This window comes from Pocillopora damicornis, chromosome 13 (assembly GCF_964200805.1).
Source record: "Pocillopora damicornis chromosome 13, jaPocDami1.2, whole genome shotgun sequence".
In the NCBI taxonomy this organism is placed as follows: domain Eukaryota; kingdom Metazoa; phylum Cnidaria; class Anthozoa; order Scleractinia; family Pocilloporidae; genus Pocillopora; species Pocillopora damicornis.
This window is the reverse complement of record NC_142682.1, coordinates 13,615,287-13,630,283: the sequence shown is the minus strand read 5'-3', so window position 1 is coordinate 13,630,283 and position 14,997 is coordinate 13,615,287. Positions and strand designations below refer to the sequence as shown.

The window sequence follows — 14,997 nt, the reverse complement described above, 5'->3', positions numbered from 1 at the left end:
CCGCACTCTTGCCTTCATTTTCTTACAATTACCTCACCTCCACTACTACATCATCAGAACAAATAAATATCGCTTCAGCACTTACCACTTTCAATCAGCAATTAACGCAACAAACAGGCTCTTCCAATTCTGGCTCGACTCTACTGTGACTACAGAAGCTGCCTTCTCATCTGTTGGCAGTAGCCCATACTTCCATCAAAGTAGTCTCACAACAGCCTTTTCGACTTCCGTTTTTAACTCCATTACTTCAACTGCAGCTAAAATTCTGTCCAACCTGGCATTCTGGTTGGTTACCCTATCGTTACGAGACGTGCTTCTTTACAAACAAGGTGAAAAAGTGCTACGGGTGCACCCGGGAATTTCCCGACAAGTACCCCAGGAGCCATTCAGAGAGTATTAGATGTTTCCTCAATTCCAAGCTATAGTTTACAACTGAATCCGTTTCAGTAGTCTTCTTCGTAGGATCATCACATAACCATTTAATTAGTTCTCAGTAAGAAATGTTACGTGGCGAGCTGTCAAAGTCAAGTTAAAAGGAACATTTTATAGGTTCTAAGTTTTATTACAGAGCAACTTCCATGCCCCACAACGTTGGAGCATACTATGTTTATTCCATACAAACTGTACCTCTTTGATCCAAGTTAACTGAAGAGCTTGATTCTTAATATATTCTCATTTTATAACATACTATTTAAGAAATTTTCAGTAATCGAGTGCTTGTCCTAAATGCCTGTAGGCGGCCGAACTTCATGATATCACGAAAAGATTTATCAACAGGAACAGAACTATTTGATGGAAAAAATCCGTCGTACAACAGCAGTGTTTCACAAAACGTATTAGGCAAGAAAGGTGTCAAATTAAGTTCTCAGGTTTCTATTTGCTAATCACACAATATGTCATTAAATTACTGTACTGTTCAATCAACTTAACTTCACTGTCATGCAACCTTATCATCTCCAACATGCCTTTATAGCATTATGTTATCTGGTTTCAGTTACGAAGGTACAAATTACTGAAATCTGAAGTTGATTGCAATTGAATTTATAAATACCTTATATCTGTATATTTAATGAGGAAAATACATTACAGAGCCTTAGGAAAGTCTCTTTTTCTTTGGCTTGTACAATGATGGAAATTTGGAAAGTATATATGTCCTTACAAAAAAAATTGCTTTAAATGTACTAAATAATGGTAAGAAAAGAAAAACTTGATAAATCTTGACGTCAGTTGCACTGATTTCCTACACTTTACCATTAATTCCTCATATTCAAAATATCAATTTTCCACACTGTTCTTCATACATTCCTTTTTTTTAACAGCAACTGAGAGAATTATGTATGTTAACTACCAGAGCAACATCTCTTTTGTGACCTTTAGTGATGACCTTTAGTTTGGATCATTTTTGGGGCTGAAAGGGTTAAAGAGGAAGGAGCAGATTAATTCGGTTGAACCTTGAGTCTTGGAAAGAAAAAACGCGTCCTCTGTTTTCCAATCTAACATTCAAGTACTCATATCAAAACTCGCGCTTATTCATGATATCTCCATTGTAACGCGACGATCTTTGTTTTCAAAGTTTTCTCCAGCTTGAAATTGAAAACGAACCTTTTAGTCTCAAAACGATATACCTCGGAAGGTAATATCTGAGACTGCAGGTTCCATGTTTTCTGACTGGATGAAATTAAAGGCTTGCGACAGTCAACTCCACGAATTCTGAAAAAAAAAATATTCACGTTCGCTAAAGCGTTTAAGTTACTGATAGATCCAGCCGTAATCGTGACATAAAGATAACTGACATTGTGTAGTCTGAATGTTAAAAATCAATCAGAACTACTTCCACGGCTCCTGTTTCGTATGAGATCGTACAAAATCGAAACGTTTCGCAAACTTGTTGTGTTCACGCCTGGGTTTTTTGGTTCGTGTGTTTTTTCAACGATGCTTAGTATCAAATTAAAAAGAAATTATTTTTTAAGAGATGAAAATTCGCCGGAAGGCCTATGCGACCTCTTGTTGAATTAAAAATACAGGGAAATATGAGAAAAAAGGGCACGCTGACTCTTTTGTAATAATGTGTTTAATCACACGCGTCTTCGCTGTGGGGATGAATAGCTCGCACTTACGTTTCTTTATACAGATAGTTCGCGCGCAACCTTCCCTTACAGTAAAATATTAGATTTTAAACCTTATTAACTCGTATATTACTCGTATGTATCCGTAGGTACTATTTTGGCACTCGCATGTAACCGTATGTACTCGTATATATTCATATGTTACTGGCATGTCACTCATAGTAGTCGTGTGGTTTTATAGGCCTGCAGATGTCTTTGGCGCGTTTGTTTCAAAACTAATTTTATCAGTTGCATGAATATGAAACATTCTTCAATAAAGCGTCTGTGGTCTTCTATGGACTTCACTTGTAGCCCTCTTTTCCGCTAGTTCTAAAGATAAGTCTATGCACCACGCTTTAATTCAGCCGGTTGCTATTATGATACCCCGTTAGTGATCGTCAGTTTTACAGAATGACTCTCTCGGTTGTAAAAACTGCTGTGTTTTAAGGTCGTCACACACAAGGGGACTAGTCCTTGCGAACAAAGGGGCATTTTGTTGCGCATGCGCCAAGAAAATTTGTTCGGCGCGTTCGGCGCCATTTTGATACTTTCAGCGCGCTTTTGCGGGTTTTCAACTGAGCGATCGACACCTTTCTGTGATATTTTTTGGAGAGGGATGGAAGAGTATGACAAGTTTACTACCATTTCTAACTCTGTGGATACTTGTGGAGTTTGCTGGCTCTTCGGATGAGGATATTTTAATGATAAAAGTGCGAACAAAACGCGAAAAAAAGTCGAAAACTTGAAGTTTGAGATTTGATTTGCTGACGATCAAGATGTACACATGAGACTACAAACCTTGAAGGTTAGTCTTAAGATGTTGATGTCTTACTTCTATAAATCACGAAGTGATGTGTGGAGGCGATCGTGAGATATTCCTTACGATAATAGAAGGTAGTTTACAATTTGATCTTATTTTACTTCAACTTTGAAATAAAATTACGTTAAGTTCGAGGTGGCCCCCAAGCTTCAAATTACTTCAAATAACATCTTATCTTCTTTCTCTTTGTTGTCCCATTGGACACAAGGCTTAAAAAAAATGTTCCAGCTTCAGGATTGAGTTGCTCTTTCTATAACCTTCGGCGAATTCGTTTTTGGGAGGTTGAGGTGGATTTTCAAAGTCATGGCTCACAACTGTCTTTGGCCATTTTGCTCTCCAAGTCTGTTGTACTTGGTACGTAGGCATGCGTCTTAACAGCGTTTATAGTCTTGCCTCGATCATCTGCGGTTTTATCTAATTTTTTTGCTGTGTTTTGGTGAGAATTTTTCTGATTGCCCTTTTGGGCTTGAAGGGCTTACTAGAGGATAAACTTCGGTAGAACTTGTTTTATCACATGGCCCCCAAATCTCTCACCACTGTCAGTTCATTGTTTATTTATTTAGCCTTCGGTCTAACCAGTTCATTTACCTAAAAAAAATCCGTGGGCTTTGTCTCATGAGTTTAAACTGGTGCCGTTTTCTTCATGTTCATGTGTTATTCGAAACGGATGGCGTCAGCTTCATTCTGTCTTGTTTATTTCAGTAGAATACTTCTGCCATACGAAATGAATTTTGAGTCGAAGTGTACTATAAAACTTGCAGATTAAAATTATCTAACTTTCTCTGGTTCTTAAAACATGAGGTGAGCGATACAATAAATGAATAATTACTCAAGGGGCTGGAACTCTCTTTCTTTAGAATGTGAACTACAGTATTTCTGTCATATTTGAAAACGAATTTCGGGTTAAAATGTCTTCAAACCAGTTTGACTTGTATTTCTCTTTGCCAGATTAGTCTTGATCCTTCAATTTTTATTTCTTAATTGAGACTGATGATTGGAATTAACTATTGTGTTCTCTGCTGTTTAGGGAGATGTGAAGTGACCCCACTACATATGGTCAGTACTATTGACAGAAAGGATAGGTGTGACATTTGCTGTGGCAAGCTGGCATTCAAGAGAATGTCATTAGTACCAGAAGCTTACTACTGGTATAAATTATCAATCTTTTGTTCTCTCCACACAACTTGCCTCAACTAGCTTATGCTATATGCAACTTGTGTCTATACCTTTTTTGCAACTATAAAATTACCAATAAAGTTTTTTGAAAGTTTTGTCCAAATTTCATGGGAAAACAATATGAGGAGTGATCAGGTGAAATATTGTCCTGTTTCATAACAGTGTTTGAGCTTCCAGGCAGAGCTAAAAATTTCTTAAGCGACTGATTTATGATTTTCTGCCTTAAAATTAGCACAGCCAAACCCCTGGCTTGAAAACTATTAATTTCTGCAAATAGGCATCCAAGCTGATGCCATTACTGCAGAATATGCAATATCAAAGTCCCCTTTTGACTTAGGTCTCATTTCTCTAAAATCTGATAGATGTAAAGCATCAATTTTCATAAAGAGATCAACAAACCTCTTCACAATGGTTTAATCTGACCTCACTAAGTCTTATTCCTGAAAAGAAAAGGCTTTTTTTTTTTACCCTCACTGTTAAATATCAGCCTTACTGGTTCTTTGTTGTTTAGCATGTGTAAGAGTCTTTTCAGACCATCAAATTGTCACACAACTCTTGTAATTTAATAGGTTGGAGAATAAGGTTGCAAAGAGTGTATATGATTTTTTTGTGCAGTTGAAATGATAAATGATAGTGATTTTCACTGTGTAATAATTGATTTAACTATTCATCTTACAACTGGAAGCCCAAAGTAGTACTTGTTTTCTTTCACAATTTCCCCACATCATCGATCATATCTGATGATATTTTCCGAGACTAATGATTGAAAAGACTTTATCTTACTCCGATAAAATCCATAATTATTCCTCCATTTCTAACCAGATGGAGCTACCATATCTCTAGCATTAGCATTGTCTTACTTTTCTTTACTCGACATTGACCTTTTTTATTTTGGTAATCGGCCCAGCCGGTTGTGATTCATGTCAAAAAAAAACTTTTGAAACAAAACATAAACCTCTGTAAACTTTACATTTTTGCCAAAATTGGAGGTACGCTGCACTAGCAGTACAGTTGAAGCTCTAAAAAACGCTTACAGAAAGGCGAGTACTTCAAATGATCACCGATAACTTGAGATAGCAATGACACGATAAAAGTATACTATCCAATTCTTTTGTACTCTTCGACAGGCCACTTGCATCCTTCAAAAATAACATCATCTTCATCGATCGCCCAGACAATCACGAGACAAGACTCGAACAATCTTTTGCATTCTGAAAATAACTTCCTTCCACACATCACACAATAATTTCAAGGATTTGCCGCTTCCATCTACGTTACAGAAGAAAAAATGAGAAGAAAGGTTGTCTCAAATACTCGAACCATTGTTTTTTCCGACGTATTTTACTGCTTTTTTTCTTTCGTGATTCTCGAAAGGGAAACCGACGCAGGCGCATACCAGCGGTTTCTCGTATCAAACTAAAATTTACCGGACATGCGCAACAAAAAGCCCCTCTGCTGTCCTTGCGACTAGTTCCTGCGACTAGTCTCCTGAAGAGTTTACACGAAGGGACTGGTCGCAAGGACCAATTGCACAGAAAAGTAGCAAAAACTGGGGGCAAACGGTATCATTCTTTCACTCTGCAGCTTTCTTAAGAAACCAATATTATTAAAATAGCATTGTAACGTTGAAATATATCAGCTCAGTACAAACCGCAGATTGTTCAGCGAAGTTATTCAGTGCTTGAATTGCTTTTGATTCAGTTCGGATATGAGCGTAAAATGACGCTTTGTTACTGATCAGATGTGGCCAATACGGAAACAAAAAGGGGAAAAAACTCGATCAAGATTTCCAGTTATCATGTATATTATTTCAAACCTGGTTTAATCCGAGCAGGAAACATCAAAGAAATTATCCTGGAAGTCACACAATCACTTCTGTAAATTGTGTTTTCTGCAGTTACACTTTCTCTCGAAAACGATAAATCCGACCAATATGTCCACTTGATATTCTCTTGCTAAGAACGCTACTTTTTCATATACCTTAGAAAACAGCTTTTAATACCATGCCAACGTTTCTTAATGTAATTCAGGCTTCAAGGAGCACTTGATTTCTCAAACTTTACGAATAGAGGAGATAGCATCTTGTTGGTTTTGCTTTTGTTGCTGTTATCTTTAAGATTTTTGTCCCAGGATTATCGATTTTTTTTGCTATAGTCGATCAGCATTCTGGTGGAAGTGACGCTCCAAGCATCGTTTTCCTCGTGATCCGCCATCTTGAAACAGAATTCGTAAGGAGTTGTGGGAGCTTGTGATGCCGATCTGTAATTGGATTATTTCAATTTGGATGCAAGCACCTGTGCCCACGAACAGTTTAAACGAAGCGTTTTGAGAAACAAGTCGCAAGGACTTGTCCCAAAAGTTGAATTCGTGGGAGCAGTCGCAGGGACCAAAATTTAGTCCCTGCGACCACATTTTGTGGCGAAAACGGCTAGTTCAAACGATGGGACTTGTCCCGGCGACTTGTTGCAGGGGTTAGTTGGAGCGACTAGTCCCCTCGTGTGTGCCGACCTTTAGGAATTTATCCAGTCGTCAGTAAAACTGATGCTTTCTCAGATTTATGTACCCGTCCGATCGTTTGTGGAATCGCTGTTTCAGTCGTGTGCAATTATTCGGTTGGTTTTACTTTCTATCAAGAGACATATGTTTGCATAATCATATTTATTCTGCCGCTGCAACCGCTGAATTGAGCGTCCAACGCATCAGACACGAACGTTTCTGGGCCTCTTGTTATTCACAGCTTTGATGTCTGACCTTTTCCCGCGTTTCACTATTTTGATCTTTCAACGACCTTGCTGCTTCGTTTTTTTTTCAAGGGTCTCCTGCTTTCTTTTTGATAATTCTGCTGATCTGCTGACATCGAGACATCGTTAAGATTTGAATCTTTTAGGAGGTCTTCGAGAAGTTGCCTGTCCTGAGTCCCACAGATGTTTTGCTCTCCCTAAATTTCTCGCTCCTGACTTCCGATTCAAAACGAGAGCAACTTAACTTTCTTCAACTCTTCCTGATCACACATCGCCAAATCCATATACAACTCTGCTTCTGGCTTTCATTTTTCCCAACTGTCTGTCGAATTTGTCGCTTCGAGGTTAATCTAATTGTTTTAGCTGTGTACTGTTATTCTATCAGCAGACGCTGTGTTTGCTGCATTATTAAGCAGCTGTTCCTCTATGGGCATCCTATCTCGGATTTTTTAGGATACTGACACCATGTATAGTTTAGTAAACTACAAAGAAGCTACCCCCGGTATTTGCACATCAACTGGCCATTCTTTATTCCAGTGAACCTCTTACACTTTCGTGCATTGGTCCGTAACGAGTCAACACTAAAGCGAGGCTTAAATTTCAAATGGGATGCTCCTCACTTTTTCCGTAATGCTGTTAAATGCTTGCATCGTTTAAGAGCCGGTTACTCATGTTAACCTTACTCTAGGCTTTTCAAAAAACAATAACTTATTCTCGAAATGCGCGCGCTTATTCCCCTGATTACATGATTTTTATGCGCAGTACAGGATGCTTAGTGCAATACTGAGGAATCTCCTTAAAGCCACTTTTATCCCCCATATACATCTGAGATCTTGGTCTCGTTGCCGATAAGAATTTTGAACCAAAAGTAGATTACGACTTACATGTCACCTTGATCTCTAAATGTGTGATAAATTCTCATACCTCATGGTTGGTATTAATGTTCCCATGAACTGTTCTTATATCCGATGGATGTCCCTCATAAGCCTAAATCCTGTGGGCAAAAAAGACTTCTAACGAGGAACTAATCCATCGTTAAATTTCTGAAAGTTTTAATCACTCAAACTGTCCTTCTTTCACTTAGATATTACCATTTCTACAGGCCGGGAGATTTCGTTCTGTACCGTAGTAAGGAACGATATTTTGAGGTAGGTATTTTTGCTTAAACACTCACAAAGCTCACATTAAGTGAGTAAATTAGGAAAAAAGGCGATCGTGCATTAAACTGAAGGCTGAAAAAGTGATGACAGCTAAATGTAGAAAATCTACTGCAAAATTCTAAAACACTGTTAGGTGGTTGCCTTTCTGAAGGGTTGGAGAGGAAAGAGGACATGTATCTTTCTGAGGTGTATGGTTGAGGTATTACAGCTGATAATATTATTGGTGAATGAAAAGAAAAATATTGAAACTTGAGGCACTGCTGATTGAGTTTCCTAAATTGTCTTATCTCTTTTAACTGTGGCCACATTACAGACTATTAATCATGGGGAAATCGATTTACCATGGGAAAATTAAACGAATTCACCCGTGGTAAATTTTATCTTGGATTTCAATTTTGGGTTTTCTTGGGTTCCACTTAAAGAATTCTCACCCTACGTCATGAGTTTGCCATGAGTATTTAGTCTCGACTGCATCTCACCAAAACACGAACCATGGCTGAACCATAATCGCCTGATATGCCACCCAAGTGTACCAAAAGGTTCTTACAGGTATGAGTGACAGGAAGAGATCAAAACAGAAGGCATTTAACTGTAAGCAAGACTTTGCTTCCTCTTGTGACCCATCGACATATTGCTTATGTCATACTTTACAATAAACCGCTTTTTCGGTTTTTCATGCCAATTCATTTCTTTTGAAAGAATCATGCCAAAGTCTTATGCGGAGTATTGTTTCCAATATTCCTTTTTACATTTCATTACGCAAAGATTCATACACGACTTTGGCATTGTGGGCGAACTGTAACTTGCAACTGTGGAGTAGCTATTAGAGAACTCAGCGACGTCATTGTGCTCACCTCCTGCACTGAAGACTTTCAATACAACTATGGGATGCCAATGAAAGTATTAATAACAAGTCCAGGTCGACTGATGAGAGGTACACAGATCCTTGTTCGACACCATGGAAGCTATAGCGAATATGTGGTAAGAGTTAATGCAACCTACATGTTTCCTTTAACTCACTTACTTATGACACAACGTATATATTTCGTATAAAAGGTTGTGGTTATTCATCGTAGTGAATAACAGCAAAAAGCTAACATGAGGAGCTTTGGCCCCGAAAAAAATTCGCAGCATGCATTCTACGGAGGCGCTATATTTCTGTCATCAGTGTAAAGAATTACGAATTACATCAACGTTTGCGGTCGGTAGGTGTCTATGCATTTACTTAAACCTGTTGATTGCAAGTTAAAGGTTCACCTAATAATTAATACTTCATCTATGCTCGGATTTTAACTACGAAAACACAAGAAATCTGGCATTGAAATTACTTGGCGCGATCTTATCTTGGAGGCCGAAGTCTTCGATCGATCGGCTGAGCTTTCTATAGTTACGGGATCCAATCTCGACCCCAAAAAGTACTGGCATGTGCTAACGAAAAGTTAATGTGAAATCAGGCCGAAAGCTTTTGCAAAGAACGAATTGTTTCGTCGATTCCGCGATGATTACGATAAGTTCTGTCCCGCCAGCAGGTCTCAAGCGCACCAACATAGGCTGTTCGTTCAACGCCAGGAAACCAACATGCATGTTATATCTTCAATTGGTCTCTGTGCCGCACTAATTAGACAGGGAGAAATCCAGCAGATAGATTCGCGAGGTCTCAAAACATAATCTTGTTGTTGATGCGGTAAATCAAATCGCCCTCGACTGTACACTTTAGGCGGGAAATGCCTCCAGTTGAAATATCAAGGGAAATTGCAATGATGTCAGCCAAGAATAGCCGAGCTTGACAAAGACATTCGGGAACTAGTAAAGGATAATAACTATGTAATTTAACGATGGATGCCTCAACTTTCAGTCAAAAGAAAGAGTCCAGACAAAGAGCGGTCTCCTGATATAAATTAGTGTGAATTCAATTTTTCGTGCCCTCTTGGGTAGTGTATACCTGAGGGTTATTTTAATCTCTTGCATTCCCTCTTGGGTAGTGTTTACCTGAGGGTTATTCTTAATCTCTCCTATACCCTCTTGGGTAGTGTACACCAGAGGGCTATTCGTAATCTCTCCTATACCCTCTTGGGTAGTGTATACCTGAGGGTTATTTTAATCTCTTGCATGCCCTCTTGGGTAGTGTATACCTGAAGATTAATTTTTAATATCTTCTATATCCTCTTTGGTAGTGTATACCTGAGGGTTATTTTAATCTCTTCCATAGCTTCGCTTCAAGGTAAGCAGCTTTCTCGACAACTTGCGGGTCAGACAGCCTGTCGGATCTTTGTTAAGGAGCTGGTACGGTCCTTTCTCAATAAGCGTAGACATCTTAGCTCGGTAGGTTTCGGTATCCATGACTACGCTAGTGCGCCCTTTGTCTGCTAGGAGAACCACAGTGGACTCGTCTTCTTTCAGGCTTTTAAGTACATTTCGCATATCCTTCGTGATATTAGGCTCTGGTGGTTCTGCCTGTTGAAGGATACCGTTAACAGCTCTTCTGACAGTATCTGCATGTTCGGCGTCGAGTTGTCTTGCAGCTGCTTCGACCTTGGCGATGATCTCTGTGGCCGTAATATTCACAGGAGTTAAAGTAAAGTTCAGTCCTTTCTTCAGTGGGGCTTTCTCGGCATCGCTAAGGGACCTAGAAGGGACCTAGAAGGGACCTAGAAGGGACCTAGAAGGGACCTAGAAGGGACCTAGAAGGGACCTAGAAGGGACCTAGAAGGGACCTAGAAGATAAATTAACGTATATATTCTACTTTCAAGCCACCCAGTTCTCCGGTGAAAATTTTAAAATTGATTTCCTTTTGCAACATATGTATTACTTTCATCTTTGCCAATGTTTACAAAACTAGCTAATACAGCCTACCGTTCTATCAGTAACTGATTTATATCGACTCCCTGCTTCGAAGGAAGGCCTTCAAAGGCCTACCAGATTAATTTTTTAATGTTTAAGCAAAACAATGTAGATTCGCTGCGAACGACCAAAAAACGTGTATACGCAGCACACCTACTTATGACACAATGTATATATTCTTCTTCAAGCCACCCAGTTCACCGGTGAAATTATTGAAGTTGATTTTTTTTTGCAACATTAATATCACTTTCATCTTTGCCAATGTTTACAAAACTAGCTCATATAACCTACCGTTCTACCAGGAACTGATTTATATCGACTCCCTACTTCGAAGGAAGGCCTTTAAAGGCCTACCAGATTCATTTTGTAATATTTAAGCAAAGCAATGTAGATTCGCTGCGAACGACCAAAAAACGTGTATACACAATAGGTGTTGTCAAATAAACTGTCCATTTGATTAATCTTCACGGATCTTCACCCATCAGGTTCGTCTTCCCTCTGGTGCAGTAGTAAAAATGAAGCGGTACTCTTGGGGTAATAATGTTGAACTGGAAGCTCCCAAATTTGACGTCAACAAAACTGAGGGCATGTGTGGAAACTTTGATAACAACCCTTCTAATGATTTTGATCATGGAGGAGATAAGCAACAGTATTACACAGACGATTCATTTGGCGAGAGTTGGAGGTAATGTATATTCTCTAAGTCTACTGATGTATTCTCATATACTAAAACGTGACTGATTAGGGCTAGTTCATGTATATACACCCGTTTTCTAAAACAGTCTTATTTGAAAGAGGTATAATATATAGATTTAGCCAAGCCTAAAAGCGGAGCTCGCATTTTTTTTTCCCGCACGTTTCAAGGGCACAACGCCTTGCCCCGGCCAGGACTAGAACCCGAGTCGTCCGACTCGGAGCCCAGTGCACTGACCACTGGACTACTGGACAAAGCCGTGGCGTTGGCGTGCCCGCGGTTCAGTTGACCACGCATGTTAAAAGTAGCACCTTGTACGGTCGGTCGTACGGTCGTAAGTTCAATTTTTTTCGGCTTAATGGGTTACTACTACCATTTTGTATAATTATGGAGCTACGCTCTACGAGCTCCGCTAATATAAAGATTTAGCCGAGCCCAAAAGCGGAGCTCTTGTTAATTTGTTTTCCAGCCCCTCATTATGATAAAAACTGTTATAAAACTCTTCAGCACTCGCTGTAGAAGAGTTTCTTCAAGGGGATTAAGAGACCAGTTCCGGGGGTGGGGAGGGAAGGGAAGAATTGGCGAGGTCTGGAACCTGGGGACGACGTTCTCATAACTTGCGATAAAAGGCATGCTAGTCAGCGGTATCTTCCAGCAACGAAAGACTTTCGTTTTTAACTCGTGAATTGCGCGCATGCGCAAGAGCGAGTTATAGATACGATGTGGGGAATGGCATTCGCTCGCTCGATTGGTCGATTCCTGTAAACTTTTTTTAGATTTTAGGCTTTTGAGTGCATTTTATAGTTTTTGGCGAGCAACAAACAGACGAAATGGCGACCTTTGTTGCTAAGAATAGTGGTGGGGTGATAAAGAAGCCAATGATAATCTTAAACGAGTTTTTTTTTTCGTTTTAGTTTCAACAAGCGGCGCCAGCGACTGGCAGGCATGCAAGGATTCACACTGAAATAACAGAACAACCTTCGTTTTTCATAAAATTGTAATTTACAGTCCTTGAACTTAAAAACAATCCGAAGATTCATTGAAAATATCACTTACTGCGAAGCGCTCGGAGTTTACAGATGTTCAAAAGCTTTTTCTGTTATAGCGTGAGATTGAGGACAAAATTGATCATTACGTTTCGTCGCGTGTGTTTTTCCTGTGAGAAGCAACAAAAGATGCCGGCGACTGACGAAATAACAAGTTAACACGAAAATCAGATAACACCTAAACAAACAATTTTAGCTACCGATTTTCAGTGAATTTTTAAAGAACAATTTTCTTTTAAGTTTCAAGACAATTTGAAGATTCAACATACAAACAACCTACTAAAATGCGAAAGTTACACACCACAAAATTGATAAATAGGCCTGAAATGAAATTCTATCTTGTTATTGATCATACGTTGCCTAGCACGTGACCTAAATCTACCCAGGCGGAGATCCAAAATGACGGTGGCAGGCTTGGCTTAGTTATATAACTCAAAACTCGTTCCCGTTTGTCTCATTTGATAAAGAGGGAATCGTTAATGTTTTCATCAACACAGTATTGCCTTGATTTTCTAATATTTACAACGAAAGACAGTAAATTTCACTTTTCACCCACATTTACTTCCAACCTTTTCTTTTGAACCAGAAACAAAAATGATAGACGTTTAAAACACATGACATCATCCACCTTGTCAAATGTAATAGCATGATCATTTCAATTGTAATGCCTTCTTATCCCAACGTTACTTTGTTTCTTTGCTACATTAGCGAACACTGAACTACTGCTCGTACTCTAGATATGACAATCAACCACAAAATTCCCTAAACCAGATAACATTAAACATAATCTAAAAAATCATGTGTCAATTCACGAGTTTGCTCACAGAGCACTTTGATTGTTCCTGATGTGATGAGCAAATTTTCGAAGATAGAGAATCTCTTCTTCTTCAGAGGAAGTGTGTGGTGTCAGCATCAGTTAAAAATTATATTCTTTTGGGCGTGACTGATAATTTTAGTTTTGGAAAAGGAGCCAAAACTGAAATTTACGGTAGACTACTTCGAGTCGCCAGTCGATTGAAGAGTATACACGTGATGACAGTGAATTAGTAAATCAAGACGCCAGAATCGTATGGGCTTCTCTTTTATCTTCTCTTGAAGTGTCCAGGTATGACTGCTTGTCTCATGATTGTCCTCTGCCTGGAAATACACGGCGTCTTTTAGAGGTTCTTTCTGTTATTTGATTCAGTAACCTTTGATGCAACTCCTTGCAATGTAGGTTTCTTTAAGCCAACTGCCCATGATTTTAGCAACTCTAGCTAATGAAGTACGAAATTGGTCTAACATGTTTCTTGCGCAGCAAAAGTTTGCTTTGAAAGAAGACAAGCTAGAGCTAAAATGTCGCGATTAAAACTCGATGACGAAGAGAGACTTAGGATTTGATCATGAAGACATTTGTGGAAAACTTAAGATAATACCTGGATTTCATTTTTACATCACAGCAATCAATTCCAAACATCAATCAAGTTTTCTCTTTAGTTTTAAATTTGAGTTGATGTTGTTATTGGCTATATTAAATGGGTTGAAAAGTTTTTGATGGTATTTTCTCATGTTTGCAAATAGTTGAATTTACTGGAAGGTAGAGTTATTGCAACATGTTAACATGAAACACAACAATAAATTTTATTGATATGTAAAAAGTATTCTTTTGAATATCTACTGGCAAGTTGTTGTATTTTATTTCAACCCAACCATTTTCCACAATTTGTAAACACCATTACAAAATAATTACCAGTAGTCAGGGAAACATACGTTATGTTTGTAATGTTGTGTCCATAGTAAGTGAACAGGATCAAGGAGGGTGTATGTGGGAATAGGCTCTCTTCTCTGTATTGTTAATTTGCTAATGGCTCCTGTTGCCAATGTTTTGATGAGGTTGGATTTTAGTAGGCAGTGACTTTTTTCAAACTTGGAAACTATCATCATGAAAGCCATGCTTGTGCCTGGTACTCATTTTTATTCTGATAAACTAGTTTTCAGAAGGATACAATATTTTATTACAATTATTTGATGCATAGGCTGTGCACAAATATTTAATTTAAATATACTTTTATAGCCAATACCAATCCCTATGCATGATGAAATGTTAGTAGGATCAGTTGAAAAATGTACCAAACATCTGCAAGATTTGATGTAATTATTTTAATTACATGAATATTAACTGATACAAGGAGATGTAGAATATTCAAAAGAATGTAAAATTTTTTTGAAAAATTAGAACTCAGCATAGGCCAAATAAACATGATTCTTAGAAAAAGAAATGTGCATTAATGAAAAAAGCTAAGCAACCTTTTTACCAGTTTTATATGTTGAAAACACACATACACACATGCAGATTTCTAATAAACCTGTAGTTCAAGCCTGCCATGACTTCAAAATTTTGACGCACACCTCAAAAGGAGAAGAAATAAATTTC

At 38.5% G+C, this 14,997-nt stretch overlaps 1 protein-coding gene and 1 long non-coding RNA gene across 3 annotated transcripts in view; both read left to right on the top strand.

Moving 5' to 3' along the window:
- LOC149035585 (von Willebrand factor D and EGF domain-containing protein-like) overlaps positions 1–14,997 on the top strand; it is a 57,875-nt gene that overhangs the window by 19,880 nt on the left and 22,998 nt on the right. The window contains 3 exon segments of the mRNA XM_089191743.1: positions 7,927–7,990; positions 8,768–8,983; positions 11,330–11,529. Of these exon segments, the coding sequence (XP_089047869.1) occupies positions 7,927–7,990; positions 8,768–8,983; positions 11,330–11,529 (480 nt within the window).
- LOC149035586 (uncharacterized) lies at positions 2,589–4,220 on the top strand. Of its 2 annotated transcripts, XR_016182354.1 has the most exons (3): positions 2,611–2,910; positions 3,207–3,279; positions 3,953–4,220. It is a non-coding gene; the product is annotated as an uncharacterized LOC149035586 (long non-coding RNA). The 2 variants fall into 2 exon arrangements; XR_016182355.1 differs by lacking the exon at positions 3,207–3,279 and having other exon boundaries at positions 2,589–2,910.